Source organism: Grammomys surdaster, unplaced genomic scaffold (assembly GCF_004785775.1).
Source record: "Grammomys surdaster isolate TR1022 unplaced genomic scaffold, NIH_TR_1.0 183, whole genome shotgun sequence".
In the NCBI taxonomy this organism is placed as follows: domain Eukaryota; kingdom Metazoa; phylum Chordata; class Mammalia; order Rodentia; family Muridae; genus Grammomys; species Grammomys surdaster.
In genome coordinates this window covers 3,557,795-3,569,393 of record NW_021604628.1, presented here as the reverse complement: position 1 = coordinate 3,569,393, position 11,599 = coordinate 3,557,795, and the positions used below count along the sequence as shown (strand labels likewise).

Sequence of the window (11,599 nt, the reverse complement as noted above, 5' to 3'; positions counted from 1 at the left end):
CTCCTTCTCCTCCTCCTCCTCCTCCTCCTCCTCCTCCTCCTCCTCCTCCTCCTCCTCCTCCTCCTCCTCCTCCTCCTCCTCTTGAGACACAGTATTTGTTGGGTTTGGGAAGCTGAGAAAACTCACTTCAGAATTTCAGAAGCTTACAGTTGAAAGCTTTGTTTTCTGAGCACTTAGGGAGGCTGGCAGTTTGGGATTGTACAATATTCCAAGGATGAGACCACAAATTGGGGGGGGAGCTGGGGGAAGCTTCAGTGTTATCCAATTGTATTAGACATTATAGGTTAAACAAGGGAGCACCTGTTGGAGTCTGGGCTGTATCCAGGGCACCTGGCTTTAAGGTCCTTAATTTAGCTCGGTGCAGCCAGGTTACCTCCTGGACTCTGGGTGGAAATTTTAGAATGATAAGGGAACATGAGAGTGGGCAAGCTGTATGTAGTCAATTAGGGTTGTAACAGGCAATGCTTTTATATTTTTATAACTCATACTCCTTTGTTTGGATAGCAGCAATGTCTATATTCCTTACTGGTTAACAGACAATTAAGAAAACATTTGGAACTGGGCAGTGGTGGCGCACACCTTTAATCCCAGCACTTGGGAGGCAGAGGCAGGCGGATTTCTGAGTTCGAGGCCAGCCTGGTCTACAGAGTGAGTTCCAGGACAGCCAGAACTACACAAAGAAACCCTGTCTAGAAAAACCAAAAGAAATAAAAACAAAAAAACAAACAAACAAACAAACAAACAAAAGAAAACATTTGGAGGCATGGGATAGGAGTTCCTTCTTAGGCCTCGGAACATAAACTTGTTTGACCCTGGCAGCAAGATGGAGATGTTGTCCTTGAGATGTTGGACTCAGACACCTGTCTCCTTGCAAGTTGTCCCGAGTTGTCTGGATTCAGACAACTGCTTACAACAGAAGCTGTCCAACTATAGGGAAGCCCCCAGCTCCCCTAGGGCCCGGTACCTTGAATTTAGTTCAGTATTTAGAATAAGTTCCTTTTGCTTGGTCCTGTGTATCCCTGATGGTCCTGGAACTCACTCTGTAGACCAGGCTGGCCTTGAACTTAGAAAGATCTGCCTTCCTCTGCCTCCCGAATGCTGGAATTAAAAGTGTGTGCCACTACCACCTGGCTCCTATGTGTCTTAATTTGTTTTCTGTTGCTGTGATAAACATCACGTCCAAATTAACTAGGGTATCAAAGGGTTATCTTATCTAACACTTAAGTAAGGTTCACCACTGAGAGGTGTCAGGGAAGGAACTGAAGCAGAGACCATGGAGGAATGCTGCTTAGTTGCTTGTTCCCAGGCTCATGCTTGGCTACCTTTCTTACAGAGCCCAGAACCACCTCCCTGGAGGTAGTACTACCAACAGGGGGCTGCTGAGTCCTCTGACATTAATTAACAATCCAGAAAATGCCCCACAGTCATGCCTACAGGTCAACCTGATGGAAACAATTCCTCAATTGAGGCTCCCTCTTCCCAGGTGTGTCAGGTTGACAACCAAGATTAGTTATCACATCCTGATTCACCCAAGGATGGTACCCAAAAGGTGTGTTTTCAGGGGCTCATCAGATGCTCACAGCCCAATCTTCTCCTGCCCCTTCAATATCACATATAACAGTGGCAATCTGTGGTAGCCAGGACACTACCTTCTCTGGCTGCTGGGTTCTAACTCTGCTATGAGAGTTATAGCCCTGGGCACTGGGAGGGCTGGTCTGCTCTGACTGGGAAGTTGTTTCTAGGAGGCACAGCCTTCACTGAGGCCTTCCTCAGCAACCGACTCCTGTTCTGTCTTGCTTTCCCCGCAGTGCATACAGCAGAACAGTGCACACAGAGAATCTCCCATCTGTTTCTCTAACCAACACACTCTGGTCTGGGTCTCACAATAGCCGTGACCCCCTAGATGCTGTCTCAAACATCCCCCAACCTCATGCCACAGCCTGCCCCCTCTCTCTTCCTGCTCACATACCGTGAGGTCCCGTGGTGCCTCAGTCCTCCTCAGGTCCAGCACAGGGTACTGGTCAATGTAGAAATGGTCTCTATCCCATAACCCATCTTTATCCAGGAGCCCCCTTGCTGGCTTTTCTGGAGCTTCCTTCCCGTGACCCCTCCTCCGGTCCTCAGCACCCATGGGTGAGAGTGATATAGTCAGTGGACAGCTGCCAGCAATATGCCCTGGCTCACCTGGGTACCTTAATTCCCCAGAGCTCTGCCCAGTCTGATGCCTCTGCTCTCCGGCTTACCCATCCTGTTAATTTTCCTCCCACCATACTAGACGCACAGGTGTTTGGGGACCAGCAGACACTTTGCGTGGGGCATCTGGAGTAAACACCCAGCTGTCTGGTCAGCTGCAGCAGCTGCTCAATCATCCCCCCAGATGCAGCTCCAGTGCAGGCTGAAGGTTACATGCTGTGCTGTGCTGGGACCCAAGGCACAGATCTAGAACCGGTAGAGTGAAGGAAGCCTGTGGGGTTCCTGTCTAGGTTGCCTCCTGATGTCTGATGTACTCCTCCCAAACTTGGCTTCAAGTATCCTTCCTCTGTTCATGATGCTACATGCCACTGAGGGGCTGACTTGCTCCAGCGACCATGGCTATGCAGTCAGTCTGTCTGTGGCAATGGTACCCGGCAGCCTAAGCTCACAGTGGAGCCTTGAGGTCCCTGTGCCTTGTCTCTAAAGCAACCGCAGGTCACAGGGTCATAGTGAGAATGAAGGAGATTGGCTGGGACTACCTAGGGAGACTGAGGCTCTGCCCCGCCCTACAGGAGTCTCCTCCCTTGACTCTCTTCCCCTTTTGCTCCCCAAAGCTGGTGACCCCAGGAGAACAGCACAGGTCCGAGGGTTCTTCCCTGAGAGACATCAGAGTCCAAGAGGGGGGCCTCCATTCTGTAGCCCTGAGGCAGTTCCAGGCAGCAAAGGCCAGGTCCCCCATTTGAGAACTGACAGAATTGGTCTGACTTGAGCTCAGGTTAAGAGCAGTCTCAGGACAGAACAAGCCACATGGTGTGCCAGGAGCTGAAGCCACAAAAACAGCTCTTGCCATCAGCCAGGTTCCAGGTGGGAATCAGCTAGGGGCCCCAATATCCTGCCAGGGACCCAGTGTGGGGAACATGGTAAGTGTGGAGAAGCACCAGCCTATAATGCTGCAGGCAACAAAGTCAGCCTCAATGATAGAAAGAGAACTAGACAGACAAAAACATCTTCCTATGTTCACTAGCACATGCGCCTCCTGTAGTTACATCAATGACTTCAGAGAGAGCCATCATCAGAGCAGGGGTGTATCAGGGAAAAAATGGTCCTCCATGATGATAAAGGGTTAGGGGTAAGTCAGTCTCACCAAGATACAGCAATCCTTAGCACGTTAGAAGGATGCACACATGTGTAACAGGGTCAAGCCACGAGGCAAAGCTGACAGAACCACATGGAGAAGCAGATATGTCCACGATTATAGCCAAGACTTCAGTGCCTCCCCAGCAGAAAGGAAGTTGGTAAGGACAGTGTTGAAGTCAGCAACTTCATCGGCTGAAACAGATAGCTCTGTGCCCGGTGGTAGCAGAGCGTGCATTTTTTTCTTTGGTTCTCAGGGACCATCCATCGGTACAAACCACATTCTGAACCGCAAACACCCCCGAAGGAATACAAACTGTACATGGTATATCCTCAGATGACCACGATGGAATTCAATTCCATAGCTGGAAAATCCCCCCCAAAACACTTGAAGATTAAAAACACACTTATAAATAACGCATAGGTCAAAGAATCTGGAGAGAATTTTAAAAACATTTCGAACTAAGTGAAAATGAAAATGGAACTTAAGGACCGTTGTGGGATGCAGGGAAAACTGGGCCGGGGGAGGGGTTGTCTGTCCTGACTGGGGCGGGGGAGGGGACGTCTGTCCTGGGATGTGCAGATCAGAGGAGACTGAACCTAAGCGGACACCTCAGGATACCAGATAAAAGACAGTAAATTAAATCTAAAATGAGAGAAGAAAGGGAAGAAGGAAGGAAGGGAGGGAGGGAGGGAGAGAGGGAGACAGGGAGAGAGGGAGAGAGGGAGAAAGGGAGAGAGAGGGAGAGAGGGAGGGAGGGAAAACAGAATCTATAAAGCCTAAAGCTGGCTCTCTGAAAAGATCAATGCCATCATTCAGTTTCTAGGCAGGCTAAGAGCAGCACCAGGAATAGGAATGGGGTCACAATGGACTGTGAACACTGCATCCATAGCTGGCATAAAATACGTGAAATGGACCAACCTCTTGAAAGATACAACCTGCAAAACTCACCCAGAAGAGACAGTCTACAAAGGTTTCATCAATCAATCATTCATTCATTCATCCGTCCGTCTGTGTATATATCTATCTAGGTATCCATTAATCCATTCACCCATTTGTGTATGTGTACATATATGTATGTATCTAACATTCATCCATTTATCTATGTGTGTATCTATCTAGGTATCCATCCATCCATTCATCCACCCATCCATCCATCTGTGTATCTATCTTGCGCTCTCTCTCTCTCTCTCTCTCTCTCTCTCTCTCTGAAATTGAAGTATCTATCTATCTATCTATCTAGGTATCTACCTATCTAGGTATCTATGTATCTGACTGTGAAATTGAAGATACTATCAACCATCCAAACCGAAAGACCCAGCCCCGTAGGCCCAGAGGCTCACTGGTCAACCCTACACTTAGAGAGGACATAATGCAATTTTTTACTATCGCTTTTGGAAGACAAAAGCAGAAGGAATGTGCCCTTGCTCCTCTGTGAGGCCTGTGTTTCCCTCATACCAAAACCAGACAGACATTACAGAAGACAGAAACTGCAGACCATCCGCTCTCACGGAGGGATGGGGAAGGTTCTCAGCAGCTTTAGCAAATTCAAGTCAACAGTGGAGGAAAGAAATTACACATCAATGACCAAGGAGACTGGCCAGAGGTGAACGGCTGCTCCAGTGCCAGGAATCTCGGGTATATCATCCACATCAGAGGATAAAGAAGAAAGTCGTATCGGTATGAGTGTTAGGATAAAAAATATGCAGCAGGGGTGTACTTTTGGTGGACGCGTGCCAAGGTGTTCCCCTAAGAACTTAGGCCATGCAACAGATCTGGTGCAAAAGAGGTTTACTGGGGGGAAGGGAGGGGAGTGGGGACCTGGGGGAGAGGTACACACGTGGACTTGTAGACGGGCAGACAGAGGGGGAGGGGAGAGCGAGCGAGCGAGAGAGAGCGGGAGGGGGGGAGGGAGAGAGAGAGAGCGCGAGCGAGCGAGAGGGTGGGAAGGAGGGAGAGAGGGTCACCCCCGGGGAGGCGGGGGGGCGGCGCCCGCCCCCCGGGAGAGGGAGAGGGAGAGAGCACCCGCTGGTAATCCTTTTATCATCAGCAAACACCAGGTGCACCAGGCAGCGGGAGGTGTGGTGGGTGATGACGTAAGCAGTTGCTAGGTCCCTGAGAGCAGGCCGGTGGACTTGCCTGTACACTAACAAGTACTAGAGGAGACTTTCCTTAACTCAGTAAAAGACATCTGAAGAGATGCTAGCACAGACAGCTAGCATCACTTAATGGTGTGAAACTAGACAGCGACACCCCTCTCATCGTTCCTCTTCAGCATCACACTGGACGTTCTAGCCAGTGCAGTAAGACAAGAAAAGGAAAAAAAAAGATACAGATTGGGAACTCTCTTTGTAGATGAAATGCTTGTCTTTGTAGAAAACCAACACGCACTCACACATACACACACACTCACACGCATACTCACACGCGTGTGCACACACACAAATACATTCTCACACATACACTCACAAGCACACACAAACACATACATTCACACACACACACACACACACACACACACACACACACACACACGCACCTACCTCTCCTGGAACCAATAAGCAACATAGGAAAGTTGCAAAATACAAAGTCAATTTCTTTCCTATAGGCCAACAACAAAGAGCTGGAATTCAAAGGTCAGGAAGGCTGCTACAGTTTCATTGTCAAGGTGAGGATCCTGCTGACACATCTGTGGACTTGGCACAGTCCCAGCTGGAACCCCAGCAAGTTATTTTACAATGATCTCTTCCAAAGTGTGTACAGAAACATTTTACGAGTTGCCGAAGAAGGAAACCGAAACAGAAGGAGCAGCAGGACCTAACCTGGAGCCTTGCCTCGAGGTCTAGTTGAAACAGTGGTGGGGTGACTGCCATAGACTGAGAGAGAGTCTTGGTAAATAAAGCATTGGGAGACTCTGGTAAAGGCCAGCCAACCTTGACAATGGGACGGAGGCAACCGCAGGGAGGCAGGGGAGGTCTTTCCAAAAGAGCTGTTTGTGGAAATCTACATTAGTTACTTCATTTTGTTTCCGGATATAACACTGTGACACTCTTTGAACACTTTTCATTAATTTATTTATTTACTCTACATCCGGAATGAAGCCCGCCCCTCCCAGCCCCACCCTCACAAAACCCTCCCCCCATTAGAGTTTATTTTGGCTTATCAGTTCAGTAGGCAGTCAGAGCAGGAGACGGGCTGGTCACTTTGCATCCACACTCATTAGGTGGAGAAAACAGGAAATGGTCAGAGGCAATGATCCCTCAAAGCGCTCTCCCCCCCCCCCACGATGTACTTCCTCCTGGAAGGTAGCATCTCCTAAAGGGTCTATAATCTTCCCAAACACCACCACCAACTAGGGACCAAGTGTTCAAATACTTGAGACTATGGGGAACATTTCTCATTCAAATCACCACCTAAGGGGCTCAGTGGTTAAGAGCCCTTGGCTGCTCTTCCAGAGGATCCGGGACTCAATTCCCAGCACCCACATGGCAGCTCACAACTGTCTGTAGCTCCAGTTCCAGGCTAGCTGACTCCCTCACACAGGTGTACACGGAGGCAAAACGTCAATCCACATAAAATAAAATAAAAAATAAAAATAAAAAACCAAACCTCCATCATGTATATGCAAAAAGAAAAAAAAAAGAGAGACAAGAATATAACACAGGCTTGTCACCCTTTACATTAATTCAAATAGGATCACAAACCTAAATGTAAAATGCAAAACTTGGAAAGCCCCAGTTAATCACAGAAGACGAAAGGTAGGTGATTTTTTTTTTTTTTTGAGACGGTCTCATGTAGTCCAGGCTAGCCTCCGGTTCACTATGTAGCAGGGGATGATCTGAAATTTCTGATTCTCTTGACTGCCTCTGAGTGCTGGGATTTCAGGCACACAACCTGGGTAAGGCTTTGCCTCTCCTGTGGGGCTGAGGCATTAGCAGGTGCCCGTGTCACTCTCAGGACTCCGCCCTCGGGGAGGGGCTTCCTGAAGACTCCGAGCTGGACCCTTTCCCTGAGTCCCACCTTTTCTCGAGTATGTTACCACCCTTTCTCGAGTATGGATCGCTCACTCAACACCTCAGGAGGGTTGGCAAAACTCCTTTTGGAGCCCAGATATGAGCATTGATGAATGATTGATCAGAATGTACAAAACCCTAGCGAACGTGGCTTTCCTCTTCAGGTGTTTACAGCCTGAGATTGCCCGCCTACAGAGACCTCTACCCGAGGCTAGCTAACCCTACCTGCTGTGCTGTTCTAATAGACGTGATGAAGTCCCAGGCTGCTGTAGACGCCCTCTAAAAGTGTGCGTACCCACACTGGACCCCGACTTTCCTCTACGTGCGTCTGTCCTTTCTTCCTTCCCTTACCACCCCTAATCAGGGTGCCAGGGCCGAGGTGCAAGGGTCCCGAAAGGGGGAGAGGCAGGGAGGAGGAGGCAGGCGCTCAGTGCTCAGGGTGGCTGGGGCAGGTCGGGGGTGCGTGTGTGTGTGTGTGTGTGGGGGGGTAAGGATGAGAAAACACGGAGCAGGTGCTGCCCGTGGAGGCAGTGGGAGCCCCACTTACTAAGTCAGCAGTACACCCTCATCTCAAGATTTGCTGGCTTCGATGGAGCTGCCTGTGAAGTGGATCTGGGAGACAGAGGCACTGGAGGTTCCCAGAAGAACTTCATAAGACGGTAAGGTGTAGGGGTGTAGGCAGCTGGCCTCTCAGCGGGCCCTTGGCCTTGGTAAGCTCTGGGAACAATCAGAAGGCTCCAAGGCTGGTCTGCTGTGCCCCCTGGTGGTGGTACCTAGAACTACAGCCTTGCTAATGGGTTGGGTGGACAGGACCTGCTCCAAGAATCTGGCTCTCAGGGCCACACCCTCTCACGCATCCTGGCTTGCTTCCTTTCTTGGTTGGTCTCTGACCCATTCTCTCACCTCCCTGTCCATGAGTCCACTCGCACCCCCAGGCTCTCTGCCAATAAGCCAATGCTAGCTCCACAATGGCAGGGATCATGGTCTTCCCACATGGACCGTGTCTGGCATACAGTGGGGACTCAATCATTTCTAGATGTCAACAGCTAACCTCTTGCATCAGACCTTGCTGAGGGCTTCCTAACCACCCAAAAAACATCGTCCAGAATAGTTCCGTCTGGGCTCAGCTAAGCTGATCTGTGGTCATCGCCTGTCAAGTTGGGACGGTCCAGGCCAACACCACAAGGATGTGATTTACACTGGTGAGGCACTGGGCAAGCACAGTGTGCTGGTCACACTTGGTCACTTCTGTGGGAAGCCAGGGAAGATGTGCATGGCGCAGCACGTGCGGCTGATGGCACTGACCTTCCCCTTGCGGTCTCTCCTGGCTTCACTTCCCTCTCAGCTATCTGTGGTGTGAGGCGGACATGAGAAAGGACAACTGGGCAGCAGCCATTCCTAAACGGGTTCTACCTGTGCACCGTGCACTCCTGCAACATCTAAGAACACTCAGGCCGCATGGGAGGAGTGGGCCCTCTGGGACGCTCAGAGGCCACTGTGCTCTTTTCTGCCAGGCTAGCACGGCACGGCACGTGACCAAGCAGCTTCCGGTCTGCATGGGGAGGATGTGGTTTTGTGATGAGGTGGATGCTTCTTCCCCAGAAGCAAACCGGAGCATGTCTGCCCACCAGGCCCCCAGAGAGAACAGGAGCTGGATAGAAAGCCCATGAGTGCTGCTTACCAAACGAAGGATTTCTAAGTCACCTGCCAAAGAAAAGACACAGGTCGGGCAGTGAAATCAACAGATACTCTGCCAAGGCCACAGGGGAGAGGTGACTAATGCCAACTCAGCAGAGCTGGGCGGCCTGACAGGTTAACAGGAGGCTGAAGCAAAAACATCAGGCAGGGGGATGGGGGAGGCTGTGCTGTCACAGCTGAGCCACACACATCACAGGGCAGGAGCTGTCCCCTGGACGGCCTTGGGTGGACTGAAGCAGGCACTTTTGTGTGTGTGTGTGGGGGGGGGGGATGAGGGTGGGGCTGTGGTGGCTCTGTGGTTCACTGTGGAAACTCACTTAAGTGAGGGTGGATACATACACGAGGCTTCAATAGGTCCTCTGCTGAGGGAAGGGCAGCCCTGGCCTTGGCCTTCCCACCTCAGTTAGGAGCAAGCTCTTTGGGCTCTCCAGAAGAGGGCTATCTGACCAGTAGGTCAGGCACCATGTGCGCATGCTATACATAGGTCCTGGTGAGAGATCCAGAGCATCAAGTATCAAAGTCCCCGGAGAAATCAGTCTTTAGAAAGCAAGAGGCATTCTCTCCATGGCTTGCAGGCCAGTTTCTGTGTATGTGTGCACATGGGTGTGCACGCTGGGAGAGCTAGCTACGGAGGTTTTCTGCCTGGCCTAATCCTGTTTCTGCCCAGCATCTGACAACTGAGTTAGAGGAGCGGCTGCCTTTCAGTCCAGTGCTGTCGTGGTCACTGCCACCGAGGCCAAGGGACCCAGGCTGCCTGGCCCTCCAGAAGAGAATGTTCTGGAACAGAGGTGTACACAGACCTCTGTCAGACCAGTCTGACCCTTCTCCACAAGGGACCACCAGGGAACTACTGTCCTCTACTTTCCTTCTTAACTCAGGTTATACAATCTCACGGCCTGGGACAGCTTCCCAGACCCAACCAGCAGGCCCTTCCGGGGGCCCACAATTGGTGACTTCTCCCGTTTCCTTAAAACTCAGAGCAGAGATTCCGACACCTCATGTGCCTTTCACTAGTTTCAGAAGGTCTGAGACATGGCTGAAAGGAGTTTCCATTGTGGAAAAGAGTTTATTCTGTAGCCACAGGGACCGACTACAGAATTCCCCTGGCTTTAGTTAGCTGTGTTTACTCTGGACCAGAGAGCATTTCTTTATCCATAAACAAGGTGCCTCTGATCATCAGACAACTTATAACCTAAACTGTTTTCTTTTTAGCTTTCGTACCCTGATCCAGCAGACCTAGGACCGTAGAATGGAAGTCCTTCAACCAGGCTCTGGAAAAAGGTACTCAGACCTTCCACTGGGGGGGACACAGTGAGGCAAGCCCCACACCCCCCATGAAGCCCCTGCTGCTCCTCGGGGCCCATGGAGGGACTCGGGGCTTCCTGCTGGTAGAAGCCCACTGGACAAACAGAGGCAAAGCTCCTCCTTCAGGCAGAATGTGTCTATGCTTCTAACAGAAAAGCAGCTCCTGTGGCCTGGCAGAGCGGAGCGCACACACAGGCTGAGCGTGCCACAGCAATGGAGGCCAAACGTGGTCCGTGGTCTGGGTGGCGTTACTTTCCCGTGAGTTCCAGCACCTTCTTCACCATGGCCCCGATCCCGTCGTGGATGTGGTGGAGCGCGGTCTCACACATGAAGGCCGGGGTGGTGACCACTTTGTTTTTCTGGTCTACATGAGCTTCGTGGGGAGATGTTAGAGAAAATCCAGCACTAGGCAGGACCATGGGCATTGCACGGGAAGAGCCCTGCCCACCCACCCTCAGTCCTGCAGGCCCCCTGCTGCCTGATGATGTCACACCAACATGTCTGCACCTGCTGTACGAGGAGCTAGCTTCTGACTCATGGGTGCTCATCAGGAGGAAGAACTGTGATCTGGGGGTGGAACAGTCCCTGATGACAGCCTGCATGCTGGCCCCACATGGGGACGTAAAATTCAGCCTAGCCAGCTCCAGCTGTGGAAACTGAGGGGCCCACCAGAGCCAGGAGCCCTGCCCACCTACCCACACTGCTCTAGTTTCGTTCTATGGTTACCCTCAAGCAGCTCCTAGCCTTCCAGGCCCCCGAGTCCTGCCCCAGCCTTTGGGGCCACCTATTCTGGGAGGGGGGGGGATCAGGCATCCCAGCCATATGCTCCAGGCTGACTCAGGGCTGACAGGTCTCAGGGGGTGCAGGAACACGGTCACTCAGCCAAGGGAGGAGCCAGCTTTCTGCCAGCATGCCTGGGGCAGACAAGCTAGCCATGCCCCATGACACTGGCTGGCCCTGTCCCCCTGCCCAGGGGTTCCCGTAAGTAAGACCAGAAAATATAACTCCTGTGGGGATGGCTGCCTGCCTCGATACCCTAGATGACCAACTGGAGGTAAACCTGATGTGCTACCTGATAGCAACCACACTGGCCAGCTGCTGGAAAGGATATGGTCACACCCTTCACACAGTGCTTGGCGCCCAGGGCTTTGATGGCTTCCGCAGTTCCAGCGTAAGGCCACTTGCCACCCTCCTCTTGCTCGTGGCCCACAGTGACCTCCACACCTTTGATCACTTTGGCTGCGAGGACAGGAGC

General features: G+C 51.5%; 1 protein-coding gene and 1 long non-coding RNA gene across 2 annotated transcripts in view; one reads left to right on the top strand and one right to left on the bottom strand.

Annotated features, from left to right (window-relative positions):
* The first annotated feature begins 7,849 nt into the window (after nt 1-7,849).
* LOC114621576 lies at nt 7,850-8,799 on the top strand. The gene is made up of 3 exons (XR_003711453.1): nt 7,850-8,000; nt 8,378-8,543; nt 8,687-8,799. It is a non-coding gene; the product is annotated as an uncharacterized LOC114621576 (long non-coding RNA).
* A 1,277-nt stretch (nt 8,800-10,076) lies between these two features.
* Nucleotides 10,077-11,599, bottom strand: part of Gatd3a (glutamine amidotransferase like class 1 domain containing 3A) — a 7,171-nt gene continuing 5,648 nt past the window's right edge. Inside the window, exons 7-8 of the mRNA XM_028767914.1 lie at nt 11,456-11,599; nt 10,077-10,721 (exon numbers count right to left, since the gene is read on the bottom strand). The exon at nt 11,456-11,599 is cut by the window's right edge and continues 26 nt beyond it. Of these exons, the coding sequence (XP_028623747.1) occupies nt 10,593-10,721; nt 11,456-11,599 (273 nt within the window). The 3' untranslated portion in view covers nt 10,077-10,592. The remainder of the gene's footprint in view (nt 10,722-11,455) is intronic.